Here is a 26,359-nt window from a genome sequence, read left to right as displayed (position 1 = left end):
GGAAAGTGGAAACGATTCAAAGCCGCTGAGGCTAGTAACAATGACGTCGAAGCTAGAGGAAGTATTGATGCAGTTTTGCCTCCACCTGGAGTACCTACTCAAGCTCTTCGTGGAATGGAACGGGCTCGTTGATCTCCCGAATGATTGGCTTCCTGCTATTGTATTCTATATACTCATCTCTTATTCTTCCGTCTGATATTTATATATATATTTGTATGATAGGGTGTGTCATTTTAGGGCAACTTTTTTTTCTACGCATCACTGGCTTTTATACTTGCAGGGGCTTATCGCGATTTTCTATTTCCTATATAAATAACATGGAAAAAAAAAATTGTTTGGGATTTTTTACCTCGGGACAGGATATATTTTTCTAGGGAATTTAACGCTCTACAAAAAAAGTCTATCACTTTTTCGTAAATCCATCTGTTCAAAAGTTAGTTGAGTTTGAAGTTAAATTTATAGTAAATTTCGAGATTTTTTTACTTTTCCCGCGAAAATATCAGACTTATCACAAAATTTCAAAGCATCTTTTTTGTAGACAATTTCATTTCTGACAAATTAACTCTGATAAAGTTTTTTGAAATTCCGCATTGATTTCTAGTTATTTTCATTTTAATCCCAAGTTCTTGAAATCGATAAGAACACTTTTTTTCAAGAGCTTGACATTAAAATGAAAATAACTAGAAAACAATGCGGAATTTTAAAAAACTTTATCAGAGTTAATTTGTCGGAAATAAAATTGTCTACAAAAAAGATTCAGTGACATTCAGTGATAAGTCTAATAGTTTCGCTGAAAAAGTAAAAAAATCTCGAAATTTACTATAAATTTGATTTCAAGCTCAAATAACTTATGAGCAGATGAATTTATCAAAAAATGATAAGAGATTTTTTTTGTAGAACGTTAAATTTCCTACAAAAATATATCCTGACCCGAGGTATAAAATTCCAAACTTAAAATTTTTTTCCCGCTATTTAAATGGAAAATAGAAAATCGCGATGAGCCACTTCCTGCAAGAATAGAAATTAGTAGTCCATTGAAAAAAAAAAAGTTGCCCTAAAATTACACACCCTAATATATATATTACAACAGTAACAGATAACTCCGATACTTATGCTTTCAATGAAAGCCTGTATATATAAATTTTTAAAGGATAATTTTAAATCAATCCCTTATTATAAATATATATACATGTATATATATAAATAAATATATATGTATATATTTTTTATAATAACTAATGCACGCTTAACATTGTATTCCAGTGAAAATGATGTATCGTGTTGTAAATATGACGTATACGTTAATCTTTGAATTTAAAATAAATTTTAATAAAATATATAAGGCAATTTATCATTTTTTAATTTATAAGTTTAAACAAAATTTTAAATTACCTTTTTAATAAATATTGTTTATCTTTCATATTTTTTTTTACGTATATATAGAATATAATAATATAAAAAATATTTCAATGATAAAGGTAAAGATTGGAATTGAATTGGTAGTGTGGGTGTAAAATTGTTAATCAATGATTATATATATAGAGATATGTATATATAGATATATATAAGAGTAGTACATGTTTAATGTGATTTCATATGTATCAATTCGCAGTATATAATGTTAATATAATGTTACAGTGTATGTGTTACAGAGTAAGTGATAGCGGCTGATATTTTGTTTTTTTTTTTTTTTTACCTTATCGTAATATTAATTATATTTTAAAACTTAAAATAAATTTATCTATTCTACGTAAACGCTAGCAGCTAAAAGCATTTTTTTTTTTTACTGTATACAGTAATTATAGTTTTTAAAAATTTTTTTTTGAATTTTTTCCGCTGTTATCTTTTGCTGTCGGTCGTGAGTAAAGAGTGTATTTGTTGATCAATTTGTTAGTGTCTGTGTTTATGACTTTTTTTTTAATTACTTTATTATTGGTGGTGAATTATTATTTATATTTCATTTATTTTTTTTTTTTAGATTGTTTTTAAAAATATTTGGCGAGTGAGTGTCAGCGTAAGAGTAATTATGGAATACCGATCATTAGTTTTTAAATTTTAATATCAATTGTATGATAAATATATATTTTATATTAATGATCGTTAATGTTAATGACAGATGACTGTTTTAAAGAAAATAATAATTTTAAACTCAGTGAAATTAAAATAATTTTTATAATTAAAAAATGGATCTATCAAGGCAACAGATAATTTAAAATATTCATTTAAATCTCTTGTATTTCATATATTATTTAATATATACCCCTAATTGAGTAGGCAATACATTTCTTGGCAAATTTAAAAACGAGGAAAAAAAATAGAAAAAAAAAAAAAATGAGTAAATAAATAAATTAACTGACTCCCAAAAAATAGGACCAGATAATTGTGCTGGCTATTAAATATACATGATTATTTAAATAAAATTACGCTTAAAATGCTTTATCGCAATTATTGTTTGTTCACCAGTTTTTTTTCTCATCTAGCCTCTCGCTCTCTCGCTCACTCGCTCAAGTATTTTATCCTTTTATTCATCATCATTATCATTATATTATTATTATATTTTAAATATTATTTTGTATATTTAGATTTTCATCTAGACAGTGGTACACTTGGTAGGGTGCTCAGGGCTGCTAGGCACATGTAATTGACTCGCAAATAACTCTTTAAACAACATTAGAGCGTACGACATACAGTACAATGCTACACAGAAAAAATGGATTTTTTGGCGCAATAAATATTTTTCACTACCAACTGAAAATTTTAATTTTTTTAAGACTTGGAAGAATTTATTGGCGCAATAATTTTTTTCTCACCTAAAAAAATTTTTTTTTTATACAAAAAATTTTTTTACAGGTAAAAAAAAAATATATAATGATATATAATTTTTTTGAACCCGGATTAGGCGAAGTAAAAATTTTTTTCGGGCGAGTAAAAATTTTTCGCGCCAAAAAATCATTTTTTTTCTGTGTAAGTAATTATATACATTTATAAATATATATCCAAATAAAATACTTATATATAAATAAAAATATTTATAAATGTATATAATTACACACACATTTACGTTTACATATTTTTTATTTTTTTTTATAATTTATTTATTCTTTTTTTTTTTAGTATTAATTGTAAGTTTAATGGCATCGCAACAAAAGTATGTAGAGTAAGAGTGATTGAGCGTGTATATGTTTGTTATATAAATTTGTGTACATGTAATTGTATACTGATTATTCTGTTTAATTAATTTCAATTATAATTTTATATATTTTTCTTTTTTTTATCATTCGTGTGTTAATGTTATTTATATTTTTTATTATTGTACTAATAATTATACCTCTATAGCATTAAAATACATTTAAATTTAAATTTATACGCATTGTACCGCGGCATAACGGGCAATAATTTATTATAAAGGGACGGGTGGTTACTCGCAAATCACCGGATTAATAATTCAATTTAAACGAATCCTTGTATCTCTCGTATTTGTCAGATACTTAAATTTATTATTTATTGAATAAATAAATATCCACCCAAATTAAAATTAAAATTTTTAAAATAACAAAATTTTAATTTCCCGTTATGATACAGTTTTTTAAAATCATATTTCACGTATTGATTTGTATTTTAATATTGTATAATATATATGTATATGTATAATATATATATATACGTATATATATATATATATTTATTTATTTATTTATATTTATATTTATATATGTATAATCAATAAATCTTGTTATATTACATCTAGTTTGTCTTTTGACGCAGCGATGGGAAGACAGAGCAAGGACCTGAATGCTCCAGGTCCAGATTATTATGAAGAGGACACTAGGTTTTTAGGGACGGGTCTTAGACTGGGGAGTTATTTATTAATATTTTTTTTTGTTTCAACAATACGCAGTATTGTTATTAAATTTGTAAATAAATACTCCCGGTCTTATTTCAGGGATTAGGATTCCTATCAACCGATATACGGTTCACTAACACTACATACATTGATATGACAGAAGATAGTTTGGATTTACTACAACCTGATATGTAAGGGAGGGACAGGTAAATGACACCGGTAATACTTGGCTTCGCTAAACGCTCTATTGCAATACTAATTACTCAGATTATTAATTTTATTTAATGTAAAAATATATTTTACATAAATTACTTGGATTTATAATATATATATATATATATATATATATATATATATATATATATATATATTAGGGTGAGCCAAAAAAAACAACCTATCGAATTTATGTCTTAAAAAGAACCTATATATCGAAAAGAAAATTCTCCCATTGGGCAAAATTTTTAGCTCAATTTTAAAAGAAAATTTGTTCTACATGTAATGCAATGAAATCACCAACAATATCCACGTTGTAACAAATAATATTTGTTATCGATCGATAACAACGATTGTTATTGTGATCGATATCACAATAAAAGAAAAGTATTTGGAAAATCCAAATAAAGCCTTAAATTTGTATGATTCTGTTTATTCTAAACTTTGATGGCCTGTTAGTATACGAAATATCAAGTTTACAAATTCGACTCCCAGGACTTTTTCTAAAGAAATTTAATGCCATACAAGAATATTCGAGAGCCGAATTTTTATCTCACACGGTTCAAAAGTTATAATATTTTTAATAAAAAAAAATTTTTTGCATGTTATTTAAATGGGAAATTTCAAATGGCTACCGACACCTTTTAAAATTGAGCTAAAAATTTCGCCCGATGGGAGAGTTTTTTTCTAGATATATAGGTCCTTTTAAAGACGTAAATTCGATAGGTTGGTTTTTTTGGCTCACCCTAATATATATATATATTAGGGATGTACGAATCGAGTTCGGATCAAAACTTTCCAAATTATTCGTAACTTTTTGAATTACTCGTAAATTTTATAAGTATCCGAAAGTTTTTGAATAATTCTGTTCAAAAAAAATTTTCGAATAGGTCGAAAGCTTACAAATTATTCGAAAATTTACGAACAATTTGAATATTTTCGAATTATTTTATTTGTTTCGATACGAATAATTTGTATATTTGAACTATTCGTCCACCCCTAATATATATATATCTATATATGTAGCTGTGTAATTTATATAATCCGTAGTGATTAAGTGTTGAAATAAAATATTAAAATTACCATTAAGAAGATTTAAAACATGTAATTAAGAATTTAATAGCTATAATAAATTTAATTATCCGAGTAATTGTGACGTATGTCGAGCAATATTGCGCTTTAGCGTTACAATTTTAAAATAGATTATTTTTTTTACAAACATAATTGATAACTAAATTATAAATTGAACAATAATAATCAACTGTCGATGAAGATGATAACCAATAATGACAATACATTGTAACAATCGTAATAATTATTAATTAATAGAAATCAATTATTAATAATTAAATTATATAAATCATGATTAATAATATAATAATAGCGATATGTTTTTCTATACTAATTACTAACAAGACATTAATTCTAATACCATTGTTTTTTTTCTTTTTTCATTTTTTAAGACGCAATGTCCATCAATTAATTAATTAATTAATGTAAGTATATACTCCAATTTTTTTATAAAAAATTGGAATTTATAAATAATAGATTACTACAGTATCATTTGATAAAAGTGTACCATACATTACTTATTCTTTCTTCAAATATATACACATAGATGGGATATGCATTAGTTTTTTTTTTTTAAATAAAAATCTTTCGCCCGCTTTTTTTAGAATAATTATCGACACAGTTTAAATCATTTTGTTTTTGTTCTTACAACCTTGATAAATATTACAGACATCAAAAATTTTCTTACTGTCTGATTATTTATTTTTTTTTTCTATTTTTAATTATCATTATTATTACAATTACAATACGCCTGTGTATATTTATATATTTGTATAATGTATATGTGTGTGAATATTTTTATTTGTTTAATATATGTCATATATGTATCAGATTATTTTAAATACAATAAGATTTGATTTTGTACATAATTTGTATTCCATTCACCGGAAGATGATTGCTTAATACTGCAAATAATCCATCGTAATTTGAACAAAAATATAATGATTATTACTATGTATATATTTACATATACATGTGTACATATATATATATATATATATATACATATATATATATTGAACGTTTAGAACAAATAAAAAATAAAGGATGTTTTTAATAATTGGCAATTTAGTTAAATATTTTATTGACTTAAATTTTCTACCGGTGTATGGTATAGTCTTGATTAGTTACAGCGCATTTAAATTTACGCGCTCGTTTAATTTAATTTTATTATTTTTCTGTTTAAATATAGAGTTTAATATCTTTCGGTATGTCTTTTATTTGTTTAAATATTAATTATTATTTAAATAAAATGAAAGCAAATGCAAACTCAATACTCGTCAACAGACGAATAATTAAACGAAATAAAATTTCGTTAATCAAACGGATACACAATTCATTTAAAATATAATTAATGGTATTTTTTTAACGTTAATTATTTATTTGAATATTAAATGGCTCGTAATTTAGCAAATAATTATTTTAATTAAATATTTAAATAATTTACGTTTAAAAAAATCATTTTATTTTCCCGCCATACTATTATTTAAATCCGGTTTAAAATTATCGGATTTAAAATAATTGCAAACGTTCGTTGTAATGTAGACTAAAAATTTTAAATGTTAGTAATTAATTAATTAATTAATTAGTAAATTAATGTACAATTTATTTATCAGAAAATAAGCGACAGTCTAATGTGCAGATTTTATTTTTACTTTAAAAATTTCAAATTCATACTTTACTTTTATTTTATTTATACTTTACTTTTACTTTTCATTTCAGTTTATTTTTTTTTGGCTTTTGAATTTTTATTTAAAAGTAGACGCGCTTTGATAAAAACCGCCACTATTTTTATTCGCATCTCAACGTGATTTAATCACGAGGGTATCATTTAAGCGTCTCAACTACTAAGTCAATTAAAATAATTTACATTATTTTTTTATTTTTTCATTGCTAAACGCAGTTTTTTTTTTTTTATTTAAATTTTGTATAAATAGAAGAGGAAAAAAAAATTGATCGACATTTCTTTTTCTCTAATTACTTTAATTGATTAATGTATGCTTGTATTATTTCAGTATATTTTTTTTCTTACTTGATTGATTAAAATAATCTGGCACGTAAAAATATCTAAGCCAGATTGTTGGATAATTATAATAATGATAATCAGTTGCTAAAAAACTTTCCATTATCATGACTCATTATTATGTTTAAAAATTCTTTATAAAATATTATTTCCAACTGACTTGATATTTAAGTGTTAGTGATAATTAATGATATATTGTCGTGTGAATTGTAAATCGAGGATATACATATATATATATATTTATTTATATATATTATATTATATTATTATTATTATTTTGTTTTTTTTCAAAAAAATTATATTTTTGCCAAAGTATATTTCTCACAGCCGTATCCAAACGATATTTCTACTCGATAAAACAAAAAAAAACGAAAGAAACTTTTTGTTTATTAATATTTTTATAAATTAATAAATCCGTCAAAAAATTAATAATTAAAATAAGAATAAATAAAAATTAATTACAGGTAAAGTATTTAAAATAAAAATTTATAAAATAATAATGACGATACTCCCGATTTAATTCCAAAACTCCTAATTAATTTTTTTTACACATTACACCTACAATTACTTACGATATGACATTATTCTCGCCATCTAATTATTTTTTTACTCATTAATTAAAAATTCGCTGGATGTCTACATGTTTAATTTTTTTTTTTAATTTTTCTCATTTAAATCTATACTAACCTGATATGATTCTACACTTACAAATGTGTAGTAATTTAATTTTAAAAATCAAAAATAAAAATATAATTAATAATTAGTAATTATTATTATAATTATCATGATTTAATCGCGAAAAATAAAATAATATTTAATAAGATTGGTTTTAATATTTAAAAGTAATAAAATTTAATTGATAATAGAAAATACAAAGCGTATGTAAACGTCCGTGGGACGACGTGTTACTTTTCTATTTAGTCCATTATTTTTTTAAAATTACCACTTTTATTATTTATCATTATTATTATTATTTTGTTTAGGCTACTTAAGCACTTTCCAAAACAATTCCGTTCATTTAAATCATTGCGAATCATCGTTGAAGCTCTCTATGTACATACATCAGACCACATATTGCATTACACGTTAATTTAAAAAAAACTCTGCAATACAATATCATATGTATTTTTTATCAAATACTCTAGTTATATATTTGTTTTTACACCTGCCTCACATATAAATTTGTTCTTTATTTAAATCGTCAATCATTTATTTAAATTATTACTCTTAATAATAAATTCCACTTTCTTACTCTGTTATTAATTCATTTGAAATTTTTTTTAAATTTTACACGCGCAATCACTCATCATCTCTCATGCTCTTGCACGATCAGTGGACATTAATTGCCGGTGATATTTTATTTATTTTTTCTGTCTACGTCTCATGGGGGTATGCAATGCCCGGATAATTATTACTTTTATTATTTATCATTATTATTATTTGTAGTCATTATTTAAATATAATGCATGGCCGAGTTGCGTCTACATTATTTATTTATTGTTAATAGATATCTCATATATTTATATATATATAGCAATTATAGAGTAATTTAGAAGAATTTAATTGATAGCGTTGTCATTTGGTTCGCTTTTAATCAAAAAATGTTTTTTTTTTTATCCGAGATCTAAAACCTGCTTCATTTATTATATTTTTTTTATTTTATTTTGTTTTTTTTTTTATTATAAAAACATCTCTTGACCCGACAAAATATTGCCAAGAGACACTAATTATATCATGTTGTGTTCAAGGTAATTTTTTAATTATTTTAGTATATAAAATTCAATTCACAGTCCGTGATTCGATCCGTGATTATAAATCGAATAAAGAATTTAGTATCGAGTATATACTTATATACTTTTATTAATATTAATTTATTATTTACTTGAAAGTTATTAGGAAATCTGAACACTACAGCCCACCGCATGTGTGAACGCCAGTGATAAGATTAAATTTATTGTTCTTAAATATAGCAGTCAAGAAGATATATTTTATATAATTTTTTTTTTTTTTCTTTGTTTAAAATTCATAAAAGTCACGACGATTTACTGCCGCTTACTGATGTAAGCTCGTCTATAAAATAGAGTTTCAATAAACTGTCGAATTTTTTTATACAAAAAGAAATATTTTTAAAATTATTATTTAATTGGTAATTTACAATAATGAAAGTAATCAATTAATAGATGGATAAATAAATTAATGAATCAATTGATTAATAAATCTATCGGCATACTATGCGGGTAAATGAATGAGTAGCGGCAATTATCGTCGGAAATGGTGCGCAGTATCGGGGACTAGAGGTGGCTCCAAAAATACATCGCGTAAAGTCGCGTAATCATCGTTCTAAATCCAGTTTAACCAATTAAATATACCAATCCAACATTACTTGACAATATACCATTATTATTATTATCATAACTTATTTATAAATTTAATTATTCATTTATTTATTTCCCCGTGTCGAAGTAATCCTGGACGGTTATTTAAATGATTATAAACACGGCAGTTTTTATATTTAATAGCACGTGGTTCAGGTGTTTATCATTTAAAGCAAACAATAGTTAAGATGACGTCATTAGAGTAGAGCCCGAACGTAAGAAAAGTCATACATTCGTTGTTGTTATTATTAGATTATTATTATTAGTAATATTAATATTATAAACGACAAAAAATCGTCTAATCAGCAAACGTAATTGCCACGTGATTTGATATGTATCTGAGAAAAAAAAACGCAATTCTAAAATTTTGTGGCAATCTATCACACTTTATATTATGATAATTGTGATGTTTTCCCGTTCAATAATAAATCGATGAGTTATCAAAACTAACCAGAACCACGGCAATACTAATTAATCAAAAAACGGGACGAGGGACCTCTAGGCATGTCTACGTCTGGATATAGTTGGTCCAGCCTTGTTTATTTATATTTTTCTTCATCTACACTTTCTTATTTTTAATATCTTTTTTGTTGCTTCTACATTTCTTTATATGCAATTTATTTTTATCGTTATTGTTATTATTATTATTATTTTCCTATTTTATTTTTATTTACGTTTTTTTTAATCCTTCTGTTTGACAGCAGAAAGTTTAAATTCCGATACTCTTATCCGTAGGGCCAGAAAGCGGCCAGCGGCTGTGACGATAATGGAGGAAGCGACGGTTGTGGTGCTAATGCCGTAGGGGTCGGAAGTGCCGGCGCACCGGGAGTTGGCGGTGGGGGTGGGGGTGGAGGAGGAGGAGGTGGGGGCGGTTGATGAGACACCCTCTGTACGCCTGAATAGATACTCGGTGTGGTGATAAGAAGGTGACAGGAAGGAGGAAGTGGCGGTGGTAAAACGGGAGATAAAGCTATGGCTGTTTGGGGATGCACGGCTGTTCCTACCGTGACACATAATTCATGTAGGCCATATTGACCCTGTGCCTGACCTTGTGAGAGACGATGATGACGAAAATGATGATTGTGCTGATGATATTGCTGCGGCTGCTGATGATGCTTCTGCTGCTGTTGTTGATGCTGTTGCTGCTGCTGTTGATGATGGAGATGATGATGAAACTGTTGCTGCTGCTGTTGATGACGGATGCTGCTGATATGCTGATGCTGGCCCTGGAGTTCGACGTTCTATTCTGAATCTTGTTGCATTTTAGCGTGCCCATTACCGGGTGAATCACTTGATGCATTGGCACTTGCACCGGCTGGTGGAAAGTTTGCTGGTATCGTACGTGATGATGAGAAACACAATTTCATGATGTACGGAAACTTGCCATCTAGTTTTAAACAACAAAAATCAATTTATAGAAGACGAATAAGTTTTTTTTTATTTTTCTTTTATCTCTGATTGTCTTTTTTTATTTTATTTTCTACTCTATTTGATTGCTAACACATTTAATGAATACTAGTCATGTTCTAGTTTCTAAAACTTACTACTATTCTCTAGTGCTGTGTGGTTACACTCCATTATCGCAGCGACGGCAACTCCTACGCTGCTGAATTCAATAAGCCCCGAGGACGAGCGCTCTGACTTGAGTGGAAACAATTTTATAGTTAAAGGTGTTTCTATTCCACGTTCGACAAATACATTATTAACTGTTTCCTCGGTAAGATCTGGTGGTGTATTGAAGAAGTGAACTATTTTTGACGGTGGCTGTATTCTATTTTTATTAGCCATTGCTGGATTTAAGAATCTGTTATTTTTACTACCAGTGAAGTCTTTAAAACTGGCAGTTTTATCCGGCAATACGTAAGGGTTTGTTACGTCAGCGAGAAAGGCCTGCTTTGAAAAGCCGAGTTGAAGTTTACCTTCAGTACCAATTGTCACATTATTTAAATTTTGTAGGCACCGTTCCACGGCAATACTATCACCCATTTGAATCATGGCACATCCTTCCTTTGTCTTCAAGAATTTCACCTAAAAAATCAAAAAAAATCCGTAAAAATTAAAAAGTTATCGGGTTTCACTGGCGAGTAAATAACGAGGTAGAAAAATAACAATACTTAAAGAGTGTATTTACCTTAGTGACATTGCCGTAAAGACAGAAGAGGTTGAAGAGCTTGTCAGTGTTTACTTTGTCAGCTTGTAGACCGTAAACCATCATAACTGAGCCTTGAGTACTTGTCGGCGGCGTTTGTCCGAGACTTGGAACATAACCAGGTCTAGCTGGAGACGGATGAAGTGGCTCTCGGCCACTGAAGTCACCCTTTAACCCATACCTCTCATAAGGTTCCGCATACGTTGCGGGTCCATTGAAGCTTTCCTCGTAGCGATCGTGCCCGGGTGGAAAGCCCACTTGTGGCGTCGAGCCTGCGGCCAAGAAATAACCTAACGTTATTAGAGTCGGCTAAATTAACCATAAGTATAAAGCTCACGAGATGAATATTTTAACAAGCTTCTTGAGGTTTGAATAGCATTCGTTAATTATAAAAGACGTCGGCAATTACCAGAAAGTTTATTTTTATTTTTCTTACTACCGTCTAATTGGATATCTCATTTTATTTTTTTAGTATCAAGTTAAGTAAATAGTTAAGTAAATAGTTTAGAGGAAATGGATAAATTTAAGTTGACTTTTCGAGTTATAAAAATATTTTATCACTAATCTGGACTCCAAAAAAAAAGTATATGTGGAAGTAAGTTAAAAGTCTGGTGGATAATGTAATAAAATGAAGGAAAATAAAAAAAGTTACCATATGGCTGTGGTGCTGCTCCATATCTCGGTTCAGCAAGAAGCGGCGCCGGTCGTCCGTTGGTGTTTGGTTCTTTTTGGTGAGCCACTGCACCTTAAACAGAGGTAATTTGCTCGGTAAGGACGGTTATCGCGACCAAACATACACTCTCGTCTGTCGTATATTTAATCTCTCGCTCTTACTCTTACTCTTCTTGTCTTTTAGAGTCAGAATTTAACCACAGCCAACCACCAGCAACATTGTCAGTGAAACCGCGCCTCTACATATTTATAACATCGATCTATTCACCTCACATCCACCAACTAATTGTTATATACATATTACATGACCGTAAGGTTTAAATAATGTACTGTATTATTATCATTTATTTTATTTATTAATAAAATTTTAAATATTTTATTCATTTGGCTTAAAAACTACTTAACTGTTTTGATTGGCAAGCAAGCGGCATTACTCCACTTACCGTGAATCAGTTGATCGATCTTGTACAAAATAATCTCTTGTAGAAGCCTCTGTTCTATATCTCCAACCAATACAGCTGACAAGGCTCTGGATCATCATCATCATCATCATCATCATCAAAAGTACTTGTAGTAGAACCTACCTAAAGTGCTGTGTTCACTCATCAGACCTGATCTCTCTTTCAATTTTCTCTCTTTCGTCCATTGTAAATCCAACATCACCAACATCATCATCATCACCATCATTATCATCATCATCGCCTCAAGTCAACAAAGTAGTTGATGGCCGCATCTGCACACAGACAAACATTCCAACATAACATCTTTCACCTGCAATCTTCCGCACTTCCGGATTATTCTTGTATTATTTCTGTGCACATGTTTTTTTTCCAAATGTTTTTTTGTTGATTATTATTATTATTGTTATTATTATTATTACTATTATTATTATTATTATTATTAATAAATAATAATTATTATTAAATCCGTGTTTAATTAACCGGTTAAATTTTGTTTAAAGCCTCGACCGCCACTTGTGTTAAATTTATTAATTTATAAGTGTGAATTAACGGGAGGATTAATGACTAGACTCCGTATTATCCGATTTAAAGTAAATAATTATTATTTTTAATTACATAAATTATCTCTCTCTCTTAATATTTAGTTTTTTATCGAATTTGTAGACTCGGTAAATTGATGGCGGGGCGATAGCAGTGGTCGATAGGTTCATCAGTCGAATGTTTGTCTGTGAGTGCATTGGTAGCCTTTGCAAAAAATGGCACATAACATTGTTGTGATTATTATTAGCAATATTATTATTATTATAATTATTATTAATATATTATTACTAAAACCACTTGGTCATTAATTTGCATATATACACGATCCATATTGTATCTAATAAAGCACATATATGCATAAGTGTAAATTTTAGTGTTTATTTTATTATTATAGACTTTTTAATAAATTATTTTAAATGTCAAGTATAATTATAAATATATATATTATGCGACATAAATTAATGTATATGTTTGTTCTCAATTAGTACATTCGTATATAAAATGCTTTTATAGGTGAGTTGTTTCGTTTCATATATATTTTAACAGTCGATGCTGGTGGTGAATGAAAGTTGTTGAGGGTCCGATCTCGTATATATATGTATATATAAATATATAAATATATATACATAAATATATTACTCTACTCGTAGTATGTGTGACATATGTGAGAATATCTTGTAAACTATGTGACAGTTACGTAACTAATTAGTCTTTTTATGCATACATATATTAATATATATACATAAGTATATATATAAATACATATACACATATATTTACATTTTTTAAACATTATAAGCTTCCGTCTTATTATTTTTCATTCATTTTCATTCGTCTGTAGTTAATATTATATATATATTTATATATTATTTTTTTGTCCCATCTCCATCCCTCTGGCGTTCACCCGCAGTATAAATATAACTTTCTTTTTGCCTCCTTTATGTCTCGTCCGGCTCTTCAAGCGATAATTGACGGTACGATTCTTGAAAGCATCTTTCACTAAATTACTACAGGTCTCATAATAATAATTTACGTTAACAAAAAAAAATATAAAAAAAGTAAACTTGATATATTGAGATTTTAACGCGTGAAAGATTTGTCAGTTAATTTCAGCATCTATGTGTTTTGATAGGTGTAGAGTTGTTAAATAATCGATCAATGATTATTCACTTGTATTTTATGATTATTTATCAGTTGATATATTTTTGATCCTTGTGTTAAAGTTGAGTGCAGGCCGTGGTGATGTATTTATTATAAATATGTGTGTCTTCTTTTATTATTTATTATCTCGATGGCATGATTCGATGACAAATTATATGTTTGTCATTTGTGTTGGATGATGTTTAAAGTAGTTTAAGCGCCGGTGATTATTTTTATTATTTTGTTTTCTACTTGCTACATTTTTTATATTTTTCGTTGTGTTTATGTTAAATATACACTAGAATATCCATCATGTGTTGTGACAAGTAGCTCACTAAATTATTTAAACAATAAATAAGTCATTTATATATATTTATATACCGTATTTTTTAACGCAATGTGTACTGAGGTGGTTTGATGTGTATCTGGAAGCTTAATGCGACAATGATTCACTATTTATATAAATATTAGTTTATAATATATCAATCATCAAGTCAATATAAATGGAAAAAAATTTTTTTGCTACAAATTATTTAAATATTTAAGGAAATAAATTTATTAATTGTAAAAAATAATACTGTTTAATTTTGTACACAAAAAAAAGGATATGGCGCAAAAAAAAAAATTCTTGCGTCAAGAAATTTTTTCCAGTCTTGAGAAAATTTCGTCTTTAATTCATACACAGAAAAAAAAATTATTTTGAGTCAAAAGTCACGTTTTTGAGAATCAAGTCAAGATTTTCTTGAGTCAAAAAAATTGGTCAGAGAAAATTTCTACTTTAGTCGAAAAAATTGAAGTTTTAAAAAAAACTTTCTTGAATGAAAAATATTTATTTACAGTCGATAATTTTTTTCTCTGAGTGCAAAAAATTTCTTACAAGAAATTATTATTTTCTGTGTAAAAAAAAATAAAAATTATTATAATAATTTTCTCTTGTTATTTAAATGAGTTTTCTAAATTTAAACTCTTCTAACAAACCCATTGACTTAAGGTCCACGATGCAGAGAATCTTATAACTGTGTGTACAATATAATCCTTTACAAAATTATTTATGTACAGTTTTACTCTGTTTTGCATAGTTTTAGCAGAATCTTAATTCAAAGCCCGGGATGTATGCTGACGTTTTATTATTATTATAAATTTTAAATGAACGAGATTCTAAATTAAAATTGAAATTGAAATTGAAATTTTACAGAAAACCGACCAACTTTTTACTTTTTTTTTATTTATACAAATAATTTTTTCAAAGGATTAAATTTACTAAAAAATAATAAAAATAATTTGTTATCTAGAGCCGATATTTTTAAGCGAAAAAAATATGTACATAATTTAAATTTCAAACTAATTTGATATATTAAATTTACATTGCTAAACAGTATTACTAATCTATAAAAAAAATTTTTTTCCATGTATAATTAATCGTAAAAAAAAAAATCTACAAAATGCTTCCATGCGACAATAAAGTGTAACAACGAATAAGGCAACGACTTATTATATTTAAACAATTGGTAACTGTGTGTAACTGTGATATTTATCATGGATTCTCTCACGTAAGCTCGCGTATATTTTTTAAAATGACAATATCTGCCGGGGAATTGGTACAGCGGACAAATACCGATCACAGAGAAAGAGCAAGAGTGATATACAGTTTGAGAGATTAAAGGATTAAATATATAGGTATTGTAGTAGTGGATTAGAGGGCGTGGTCCAAAGAGTAATCGTAGGAGGTATGAATATATCTATACATACATATATAAAGATATGTACATGTACATATGAAAGAAAATTATTGGCATTGCGTTTATTCGCGTGAATTTTCTTCGGGGCGGCAGTAACGTCGTCCACACGTCAGACAGTCTCGTGACATCCCGGGAATCCGTGGATCTAAACGTAACTTCTTTTACTTTATCAGTGATTTTTCGTAGTGGGACAATGTTCCGCCCCGAGGAGTTCCAATTCGATAGTTGTCAGTTTGGCAGGCAGGCAACCAGGCAGGTATAGAGATAGGCAGAAGGCGGCTAATGGCGATAAAAGAGTGTTGGTGCATGTCAGGGATAACACAGTAGGGTAGGATTGTGCGAGAGGGATGGAGGAGGTTTGGGGAGGGTAGGAAGCAATGAGTTGGAAATAGAAGTAGTAGAGAGGCTGATAGAGCATGAGGCCAGAGTAGAGAGGAAGCTTGGACCAGAATAGCATCAGTTGCAGCATTGGCGAAATATTGATGGTAGAAAAGAGAGCAAAAATAAAAGGAGTAAAAAAATTAAAAAAAAAAAATATTAGAAGAATGATTGTCGATCGGTCGTCGTTGCACTGCTCGAGTGAGTGAGCAAGTGAGTGAGTGAATGATTGACTGAGTAAATGAGAGCGAGGGAGAGAGAGAGAGAAAAAAATAAAGAGAAAGAGCTTAAAAGCTTACCCAGTGCTGGTGTCGTGTAGTCCCAGCTCTCGGCATCATTCTTGTATACATTAAGCTTGGTCGGCTGAAACATTTCAAAATAAAGTATTTCAATAATAATAATTATTAGATACACAAGTTTGAACCACTAAATTTACTATAAATGTCTCATAAAATATATATAATCGTAATTAAATTGCCAACGGAAAGTGTGAGAGTTGATGGAGAGAAACGAATGACAAATCGTAAAGATCACGCTTACTCGTGTAAATTGTACAAGATTCATATGATATTTAACTGAAATTACAGAAAATTACTTTGGCGTCGTGGATGAGAATACTGATTATTATTATTTAAATTATTATGATTATCAAGATGATGATGAAGATAACGTGCGGTGCCAAAGGGAAATACCAAAGTTTCTGGTAATGTAGCCTACTACTGGAGCATCCCTGTCATATCAACGTCATGTCTCTGAAATACTTGAGCTATATTTGTCCAGTGAACCAACTGCCAGCGGATGCCATAGTCAACGTTTTAAATCACATCTAGCATATGCATAAGTGCTCGTTTCCTAGGTTTGATGTATCGTAAAATGTTATTACTGTTATGATTACGATTACGATTGACGATTTAAATTTTAAGTATCCGGTTGATTATAACTGCCTTTATGTATAGTACTATAAACTGATATTTTATGGGTTCTTATCGGTTCTGGAATGTGATTCTCGACATTTAGTCAAGGGGAACAGATCCCTTAAAGCATATTTGTTTTAGTCATACCAACGGTAATGTAAGTTGTAGCAGTAGTTGTAGTAGTAGTAGTAGTAGTAGTAGTAGTAGTAGTAAAATCATCTGACTATTTTTGGCAGGCACTCACGTGCTTTCTAGACCGCCAAACTGCTAAATCGCCTAGCATATAACCCAGCGTAGAAGCATTAAACGAGAGTATTAATTCAAGCGGCTGGCAGACGTTGAAAGACGAGCCAACGAATTCGCGGACTCTTCTTCAACCGCTACTACACTGCCTCGCATTTTCTCTATCTCTCTAATTTTCTCATTCGCTTTACTTTCTCACTGTCTTGTATAGAGTCTGAACTTTATATATTTATAATATATACATTGTATGTACTTGCTTTCTCTTTCTCTCTCTCTCTATCTCTCACTGTCTTTCTCGTTTGGTCGATCGATAATTCGCGACCTGCGTACGAGTTAGCACGTTGTAAAGTTTTAACTTTGAATAAACCAACGACTTCTTATGCTTACCTTGGCAAAGTCAATCTTCAGTGTGCAGCAACCCGAGTAAATGTCACAACCGTGAAGGGCTTCTTTAGCCCGCGTTGCTGACTCTACCGAGTCAAACGTAATATCAAAAACAAATCGTTAAGGATTATATATATATATAAATTTATATTATATTATATTGTATGCAAGCCTACACACTTATATTCTTACATTTATGTTTTAAATGTTTACAATTAAACATGAATGAGAAACTAAAATAAACAGAAATACTAAAACAAACAAAAAATTAATTTTCTCAAGTTTAATTTTGTTTCTCAGTTAAATGTTTTTTTTTTTAATTTAAATGTGTATTTATTTATATTTATATTTATATTTAGAATAAAAAGGATATTCGACCATAGCCTGAACGCCGTTTTTCTTGAAGATAACGATACGTTGTACCTGTCCACTTGGGGCACTGATTGTGTGCAGTACTTCCTGTAACAGATGTTTATAAATGATATTTGACCAGTACAAAAATAGTAGTACGTACATATTACTGATAATGTAAACTATAAAATGATTATTAGAAGTGTGCGAATAGATAATTTGAATTTCCGTATGTACCTGAAGATCCGAACGTTTTTCGCGCAACGAAACAAAAATTTGATGACTAGATTTTTTAAATAATTCGCATATAGATGCTGGTATGTCAGCCGGAAATCTTGACCACCCCAACCTACCCCTTGAGCAATCAAATTACATAAATTTTTTTCATTTTCATTTTGCGAAAAACGTTTTGTTCTTCAGGTACATAAACTCGAAACTTTTAATTATTCGTAAATTTAAAAATTATTCGAGTTTTTTAATTATTTGCTACTTTTAAAATTACTCGATTCAAATCTAGGAAATTCTGATCAGCTTTCAAATATTCAAATTTTATTTAATAGAGATTTCAGTTTTTGGAGTAACCAAAAAATTTTTTCGTAGATTCATGTCTGAGTTCTATTTACCTCCGATAAAAATTTGAATTATTGGAAAAACTTTCAATTAACAATTTCAAGTTGTTCAAACCAAAATTTTTGTATTAATCGTAAATTTTAAAATAATTAGAAAATTTACAAACAGTTCTATACGAATAATCCTTAAGTTCAAACTACTCGCCCACCTAAAAATTTAAATTATATATATACATTATATTTAAAGATTAAGAAGACATTCCCCATCTGCACTCTCTTGAGTCTTTTAGATTTTGATTCTGCTGGCAGTCGCTTGACCTCGCTCAACTTAATCCAGACAACGGTGTCGTCTTGCTTGAGAAATGAGCCGTCGTTATGCCTCAAAGTCAATGAGGAATTTACGAATGGTATGAACGTTATTTATCCACGTGGACTGTTTTGTATAATACATACAAGCATAATGTTCGTGGATAGTAAGCTTGTCACAACACACAACGATCTTTTAAATTTTTGGCTCGTGATATGAGATGAGAGTGCAGACAGAGTGCTCTGATGTATATGTTCATCATAAATAATAATCATTCTTTACAATCTACTTGCATTAGCGTCTATGTTTAATAATAATAAATATTATTAAAGTACATATTATGTTGTTATTAAAACTTACGACTGTTATTGGATAAACTGGGTTGATTATTGTAAACAATAATACGTGATTCGGTTTATTATTGTCTTCTCTGTAAAAAAAGCAATAAATATTTATGAGCTAATTTTTCGGCCAAGTACATTATATATGAATGAATAAAATATTAAAGAGGTTCAGAGCTTGGCATTTTCATTCTTTTATAAAATTCTTCAGACCTTATACTATACACACACATATATATGTATATATGTATACATAACTCATAAAATATGGCCAATTGTAAAACCTTTCTCACTTATTCTTTTTTTTTTATCCTTAATATTTAAATATTTCTTCAAATTTTATGTTAAGTAAAGAAAAAAATGATAAATTTACGACAATTTAAAATTACATCTGTTGTAATTTAAAAATGTTAAAATTATTAAATTTTGAAAGTAAAAAAAATAAATTTTAAATTTAATATTTAAATATTTTTTTAAAATTTTATGTTAAATAAAGAAAAAATGATGATAAATTTATCACAATTTAAAATTACATCTGTTGTAATTTAAAAATGTTAAAATTATTAAATTTTGCAAGTTAAAAAAATAAATTTTAAATTTAATATATAAATATTTCTTCAAATTTTATGTTAAATAAAATTTGAAGAAATATTTAAATATTAAATTTAAAATTACATCTGATGTAATTTAAAAATATTAAAATTATTAAATTTTAAAAGTTTAAAAAAATAAATGTTATATTTAATGTTGTTTTAAAAATTTGAAATTGTGAAATAAATTAATAAAGAATTAAATTATCTAAACTCAAAGAGTACCTGATAATTATAGATAAATCTACCGGCAGAAACCACAAAAGTCTTAACAAAAACTCCAATCTCTTAAACCTCTAATAATTATTACGTATAGTAAAGATAAAAAAAACGGATGATGATAAACAATTTACCTTTTGCGACGCGGCTCATCGCCGTACCCACTGTATTCGTGATTCTGAAACACAATAAAATAAATTAAATTTACAATAAACTTAACAATAATTATGACGAACAATAATTAAAATAATAATAAAATAATGACGGTCGCATGGAGGATAAAATGGAGGAAGTCGTATTGCAAAGTACACGTCAAAAGTCTTTAGTTGAGTTTGTTTTATTTATTATCTAGTGTCTAGTATTGATGTCCTATATACTTATATATACATTTGTATGCAATAGACAGTTATAAAAGACAAATTTTAAGTGTAAATCCCGGGCAAAACGATTTTAATTGTCGTCTACGTCGTTTAGTTGTCGTACTAAATACATTATAACAACGAAAATTCCCGATCCAAATTTACAAATTAAGCTACCCAGAGGTCTACTCCATTTACTCTGAGTAAAATCGTCTATGGACGTCATCCAACCGCTCAACCATCGTAAACTTATTCTTTTTGTACCGGGCAATCAACTTTGACAACTCAACATACACTAGTTAAATCATGTCTTGCATAGATACAAATCTATCTATCACAGTCAGCAGTTAATAATATAACATAACATAAGATACAATTTACACGGAGTAAGAATCCAGACAAAAAATTTATCAATTGTCATCATGCTATCAACCAAACTATGCTGCACTATAATTATTATTGTGAGTCTCTAAAAATTTTTTATTTTATACTATTATTCCTAATTTACTCTCTTACAATAAATCAGTGAAAAGTACTCAAGTCAGTAAATATTCACTGCACAAATAATCCCAGGTATATTAATTGAATCAGTGATATACTTGGGACTGATTCGCAGTGAATATTCACTGATTTTCCGGTCTTTTCACTGATTCATTTTAAGAGAGCAGCCAAATAATATTCATTAAAATTTATCAATCATTTTTAAGTGCATAATATTTTTCATAGTGTAGCATAATAATTTTTAGGCAACTCAACTTCCTGTTTCAAGTTTCGTTAACAGTACAATAAAAATTCGTAGATTTCTTAAGGGGATACGCTAGCGGACCTTTTTCTCACTCAGAAAAAATAAATGGGAAAATCTTTGTTGCACTCGTAGAGTAAATGAGAATTTCAAAACAATTTTTCTCTGAGACAAATTATAATTTTTGAAAATACGAAACTTCTAGCCCTCTGATAAGGTTTTAAAAAACGCTCAAGACTTTCTATTTTAGATTTCCAGTGTTCGTGAATTAAATTGAATTGAAAATCAGTTACCCCTTAAGCCTATTTTTCTCCGTGTACTAAATTACTGATAGCTGAGATCTAACCAGCGTAAAATAAAAAATCTACAGCAAATATGACAACAGTTGTATCAGCAGCACCAGCAACAGGAAGTTTTCCTTGAAAAGGATAAAGATGAAAACCAGTTAAGCTGAGTAGCTGTAACACATCAGCAGAATCAGAAATTTAACCGGTAACAGCAGTGGCATCAGTAACAACAGCACCAGCACCAGCACCGGTACCAGCAACAGGAGAAAACCAACAAGGATACATATAGGAGTAAGAGACGGTAGACGACTATTGCCATTGGCAATATGCCAAGCACGCGCCAATAAAGAGATTAGCAACGAAAACAATGTTTACATTTTATTGCTTAGTATCCAAGAGAGCTTTCTTGACTCACTTTCTGCATCACGTTGTTCGCGGTCTTAAAATGCGTTGAGAGCACTCAGCTATCACACAAAACATCAACAACAAATACGTTTTATGTTATACATATTATATGTTATACAGTAATTCGCTGATCTATTTAGTTGTTACTAATGTGAATTTAGACTTTATGAACATATATATGATATATATACATAAGTCTATATAAATTATTGTATACGATTATAAATTGATATACATGTCTACTAGGGTGGCGCAAAAAAACTGACTATTTTTTTTCGATCTCGCATGAAAATTCGTTGGTTTACGATGTTTTGAAGCCTCTCAAAAAATCAGCTCGATAAAAAATTTTTAAGAGGTCGCTCACGAATTTTGAAAATATAAGAAATAATCGAAATTCGGATTTTTATTTATAAATTTTTTTCTTTCTCGTGGCAGCAATAGTTTATATTTGTGAAATCATGACTATGCTGAAAATTTCAGCCCAAAATTTGAATATTTGAACGGCGCTCAAGAATTTTGAATATTAACTGATAATATGTAACTAATAATTTGAATTAGTTTTTATAACTAAATTATTGTCATTTCACTTAAATATAACTTTTGCATAACCAAAAATATACAGGACAGTCTTCAACAATGAAATTCGGTAAGTTTTGAATAAGCGAAAAAACCTTCAAATTGAATTAAAAAATAAAAAAGTATGTAAAAAACTTGATATTTCTATTTCTCGGGTTATAATTTCATTCATTGTCATGTAAATTGATGGTGAACAAATCGAGAAGCTTTATTATTAATATTTAAGGGTCGCTCAAAAACGTCCAAAAGACAGCACTCAGAGACATTCAAAATTCTTGAGCGAGGTTTAAATATTTAAATTTTGGGCTGAAATTCTCAGCGTAGTCATGATTTCACAAATATAAACTATTGCTGCCACGAAAAAGAAAAAAATTTATAAATAAAAATCCGAATTTCGATTATTTTTTATATTTTCAAAATTCGTGAGCGACCTCTTAAAAATTCTTTATCGAGCTGATTTTTTGAGAGGTTTCTTAAAACATCTTAAACCAACGAATTTTCATGCGAGATCGAAAAAAAAAAATAGTCGGTTTTTTTGCGCCACCCTAATGTCTACATACAATTGGCATTTAAGTAGAGTTAAAACGGCACTTGACTGTTTTTTTTTCACTGAAATAAAAATAAAATGAATAAATATATGAACAATAAAGAGCGAATGTAAAAAATAGAGTGGAGAAAAACAATAGTAATAAATAAAAAAATAAGTATGTACCTACAGGCGAATAAACGCGAATATACCAATGGGACAACTGACTACTTAACTTGTCTCGGCAGTAATATCTACTTGTATCTGTATGCATTTCTATTATTAACTCTGTGATATGTCGCGACTACAGTGCGACGTTCGAAAGACAACACCGCCGAGTACAATGACACGGTGGTGAACGAGTAATCAGATCGGGCTTCACTATCATCGCACTATCAATGCATACCTATAATATCAAATCTTCTTTTGTATGTCATCGGCGTCACCACATCATACATTATTAATATAAAAGACTAGATATACCCGCGAATCGAAATATAGAGATAGGAAACAAAAGCTCGGTGAGGTAGATAGTACTTTTGTTGGCTTTTTAATTCAACTCAATGTCTACATCTCTTGAGATAAATTTACTGGAATAAAAAAAATTTCATCCTTTATTCTCTTACAAGTTTCTGCCATTTTATTTAAAATAATTCTCTGGGGGTTATTTTACTTTTTTTACGTATCATTGGTCAAAGGTAAACGATTTACGGAGATGGCAAATTGTATTAATTATCGATTTCAATGACGCACGAGCGCGTGCGCCAATTTTTGAATATGCGCATAAATGCTTCTTCATTGGACAGATAATTTATACTTTCGTCTTTGTGACATATCATCAGACTCCAAAATGCTATACCATTTATAAAAAATATATATACATATATAATTTAAAATTACATGTATATAGACCCTAGTATATGACACCTGTATAACGACCACATTTTTAACTACGAGATGTTAGTCGTCACAAGATAAATCCAATGATTTATGATCTTTTTTAATTAAATTTTGGGTAAAAAAAAGTAAAAATTTTTTTCTCAATTGGAGTAAAAAACGTAAAGTAAATTACTGTTGAACTTTCCAATTATAAAGTCATATATAAATATGTCAGAAGCAATAAAAAAATTTAAATAGAATACAACGCGTGATTAAGCGAACGAAAATCGATATGCAGACATGCATTGTAGTGTATTTACTGTATTATATATTTATATATATATACCTACAGTCTATGTAATTGTATATTGTATTGTACCATTTAAAATATATATATCTTCATATTATTATTATTATTATTACTACTGTTATTGTTGTTGTAAAATAATAAAATAACAATAAAGTGTAAGAATAATTAATAATAATAAATCGACAAGAGTCTAGAGGAAGGTATCGTCGGTAGCGACCGGGTTCGCGAAATAATCAATATACCTCCATGACAAGAGAGCGGCGGGACCGCTGGCACGCAGGGATAACAGGTTGTCGACTCGATGACGATGACCAAGACGACCAAGACCAAGACGAGGACGAGGACACAGCTTAGCTACGACGGCGATGAGTTGACGGCAATATTTACGGCGATGCCGATGACTTGCCGTTCAATGATCAACCATTCAATCATCAACACTACAACCTTTTTCTTTAATCATTTTATTAAATGATCTTTTGTATCTTTATCTCCTTCTTTTACTCCGTTTTATTTTTTTTAAAAAAACATTTATGTTTTTATATATAAATATCGATAGGTTTAGTATTATCTCGGACGCGAAATCGATACTTCCAGATTAGCTTAACGAATCAACGATCCTTCCTCTTGGTACGTAGGGTCCGTACATATAACATACCAATGGCGACGTAGAGTTACGCGCGCGATATTTTAATATAACAATACGCAGCACCGTTCTTGTAATTGTGACGACGACGACGACGATCGTCCCCAAGCCAGGACTTTTATTCAACGATAATAATTTTATTACAAGTTCAATAAACTGACGGCTGTTTTATGTTATGTTATATTATGTTGTGTCCATGTACGTGTGATTTTTCTGTACGTATTTTTGAATTTATGCACAATATATATTTGTCTACTTGAAAAATAATTATGATGGTGACTAAAAAGAAATGATGATGATTAATATTTTTGTATGAATGAGTTAGTAATAAATATATAAATAATAATAATAAATTAACGTGTGATTAGTTTGTAATTACGAGATTTGAATTTTGAAAATGTAAAATATATATATATATATATATATATATATATATAAAAATGCATGTAAATGTAAATAAATAACGCGGGTTTACGGTGTCTGGAAGCTCCTCACCCTGTGACCGGACTCCTCAAGTCGCTGCCTCTTCGAGTGGGGTCCGTCCCCATTGAACGCCATCCTGTCTCTCGTGTTACCGAAGTTAAGGTAGATATATATTTATGTATATATATATGGATAATTAAAATACACTCGCACCTCTTCGGTATATATATTTAGTCGAGTACTTGGTGATGATTGATTTTGGAGTGGACACGGAGTTTATTTGAGGATGAGTTTAACGATTGTTTTTTAGAGGAAAATAAAATCCGGTGATAAAGGAGCAGGTGGTGGTGAAGGTCTGGTAAATGGCGTGGTTATGGTGTAGAGGAGAGGGGCGAAAAAAAAATATTATAAAGAACGCGACGTGCCACGAACAGAGTATCTTATCACGGACGTTGCTTGTCCGACGAACGCGCCAACGGTTTAAGGGAGACTGGGACTGGTGCGTCAGGAACAGAATAAACTGAGACGCCTTCGAGAAATTTTAATATCGATACCACGGCGACTACTAATATATATGCACTAGGTAGTGGTAGAAACAAACCGGGATTAAACGCCCCGGCGAATCGGAGCGGACTGCAACGAATCGGACTGACGAACCAAGGAATCCTCAACACACTACTGTACTA

At 29.1% G+C, this 26,359-nt stretch overlaps 2 protein-coding genes and 1 long non-coding RNA gene across 6 annotated transcripts in view; 2 read left to right on the top strand and 1 right to left on the bottom strand.

Moving 5' to 3' along the window:
- LOC130664047 (protein stum) overlaps window positions 1-3,592 on the top strand; it is a 9,937-nt gene extending 6,345 nt beyond the window's left edge. For both annotated transcript variants that reach the window (XM_057463706.1, XM_057463705.1), the window contains one exon: window positions 2-3,592. In XM_057463706.1, coding sequence (XP_057319689.1) covers window positions 2-132 — 131 coding nt within the window. In that variant the 3' untranslated portion in view covers window positions 133-3,592. The remainder of the gene's footprint in view (window position 1) is intronic.
- On the bottom strand, window positions 3,260-26,359 carry LOC130664048 (heterogeneous nuclear ribonucleoprotein L). 3 transcript variants are annotated; one of them, XM_057463707.1, is made up of 10 exons: window positions 25,746-26,359; window positions 20,658-20,701; window positions 19,734-19,803; window positions 18,520-18,605; window positions 18,150-18,246; window positions 16,905-16,968; window positions 12,328-12,420; window positions 11,658-11,947; window positions 11,071-11,554; window positions 3,260-10,913 (listed from the first exon to the last, which is right to left on the bottom strand). In XM_057463707.1, the coding sequence occupies exons 1-10, from the start codon at window positions 25,806-25,808 to the stop codon at window positions 10,768-10,770; spliced, it is 1,437 nt and encodes a 478-aa protein (XP_057319690.1). In that variant the 5' UTR covers window positions 25,809-26,359; the 3' UTR covers window positions 3,260-10,767. The 3 variants fall into 3 exon arrangements, with proteins under 3 accessions (XP_057319690.1, XP_057319691.1, XP_057319692.1); XM_057463708.1 differs by having other exon boundaries at window positions 12,328-12,414; XM_057463709.1 differs by lacking the exon at window positions 25,746-26,359 and adding an exon at window positions 24,850-25,477.
- LOC130664049 (uncharacterized) lies at window positions 16,610-20,068 on the top strand. Its single transcript, XR_008989288.1, has 3 exons — window positions 16,610-18,246; window positions 18,506-18,652; window positions 19,349-20,068. It is a non-coding gene; the product is annotated as an uncharacterized LOC130664049 (long non-coding RNA).

Source organism: Microplitis mediator, chromosome 2 (genome assembly GCF_029852145.1).
Source record: "Microplitis mediator isolate UGA2020A chromosome 2, iyMicMedi2.1, whole genome shotgun sequence".
NCBI lineage: Eukaryota > Metazoa > Arthropoda > Insecta > Hymenoptera > Braconidae > Microplitis > Microplitis mediator.
The sequence above is the reverse complement of the archived record's forward strand: the minus strand, read 5'-3'. Positions and strand labels throughout refer to the sequence as shown.

Bases quoted from the DNA above. Each gene is read 5' to 3' on its own strand.
- LOC130664048 (XM_057463707.1), bottom strand. From the start codon at position 25,808: ATGGCGTTCAATGGGGACGGACCCCACTCGAAGAGGCAGCGACTTGAG. The intron at 18,247-18,519 runs ATATCCTTTTTA...TTTTGATATTAC, and splicing joins GGCGTTCAGGCTATGGTCGA to GTTTGACTCGGTAGAGTCAG. The intron at 11,948-12,327 runs GTAACTTTTTTT...TCTTGGCCGCAG, and splicing joins AGCAGCACCACAGCCATATG to GCTCGACGCCACAAGTGGGC.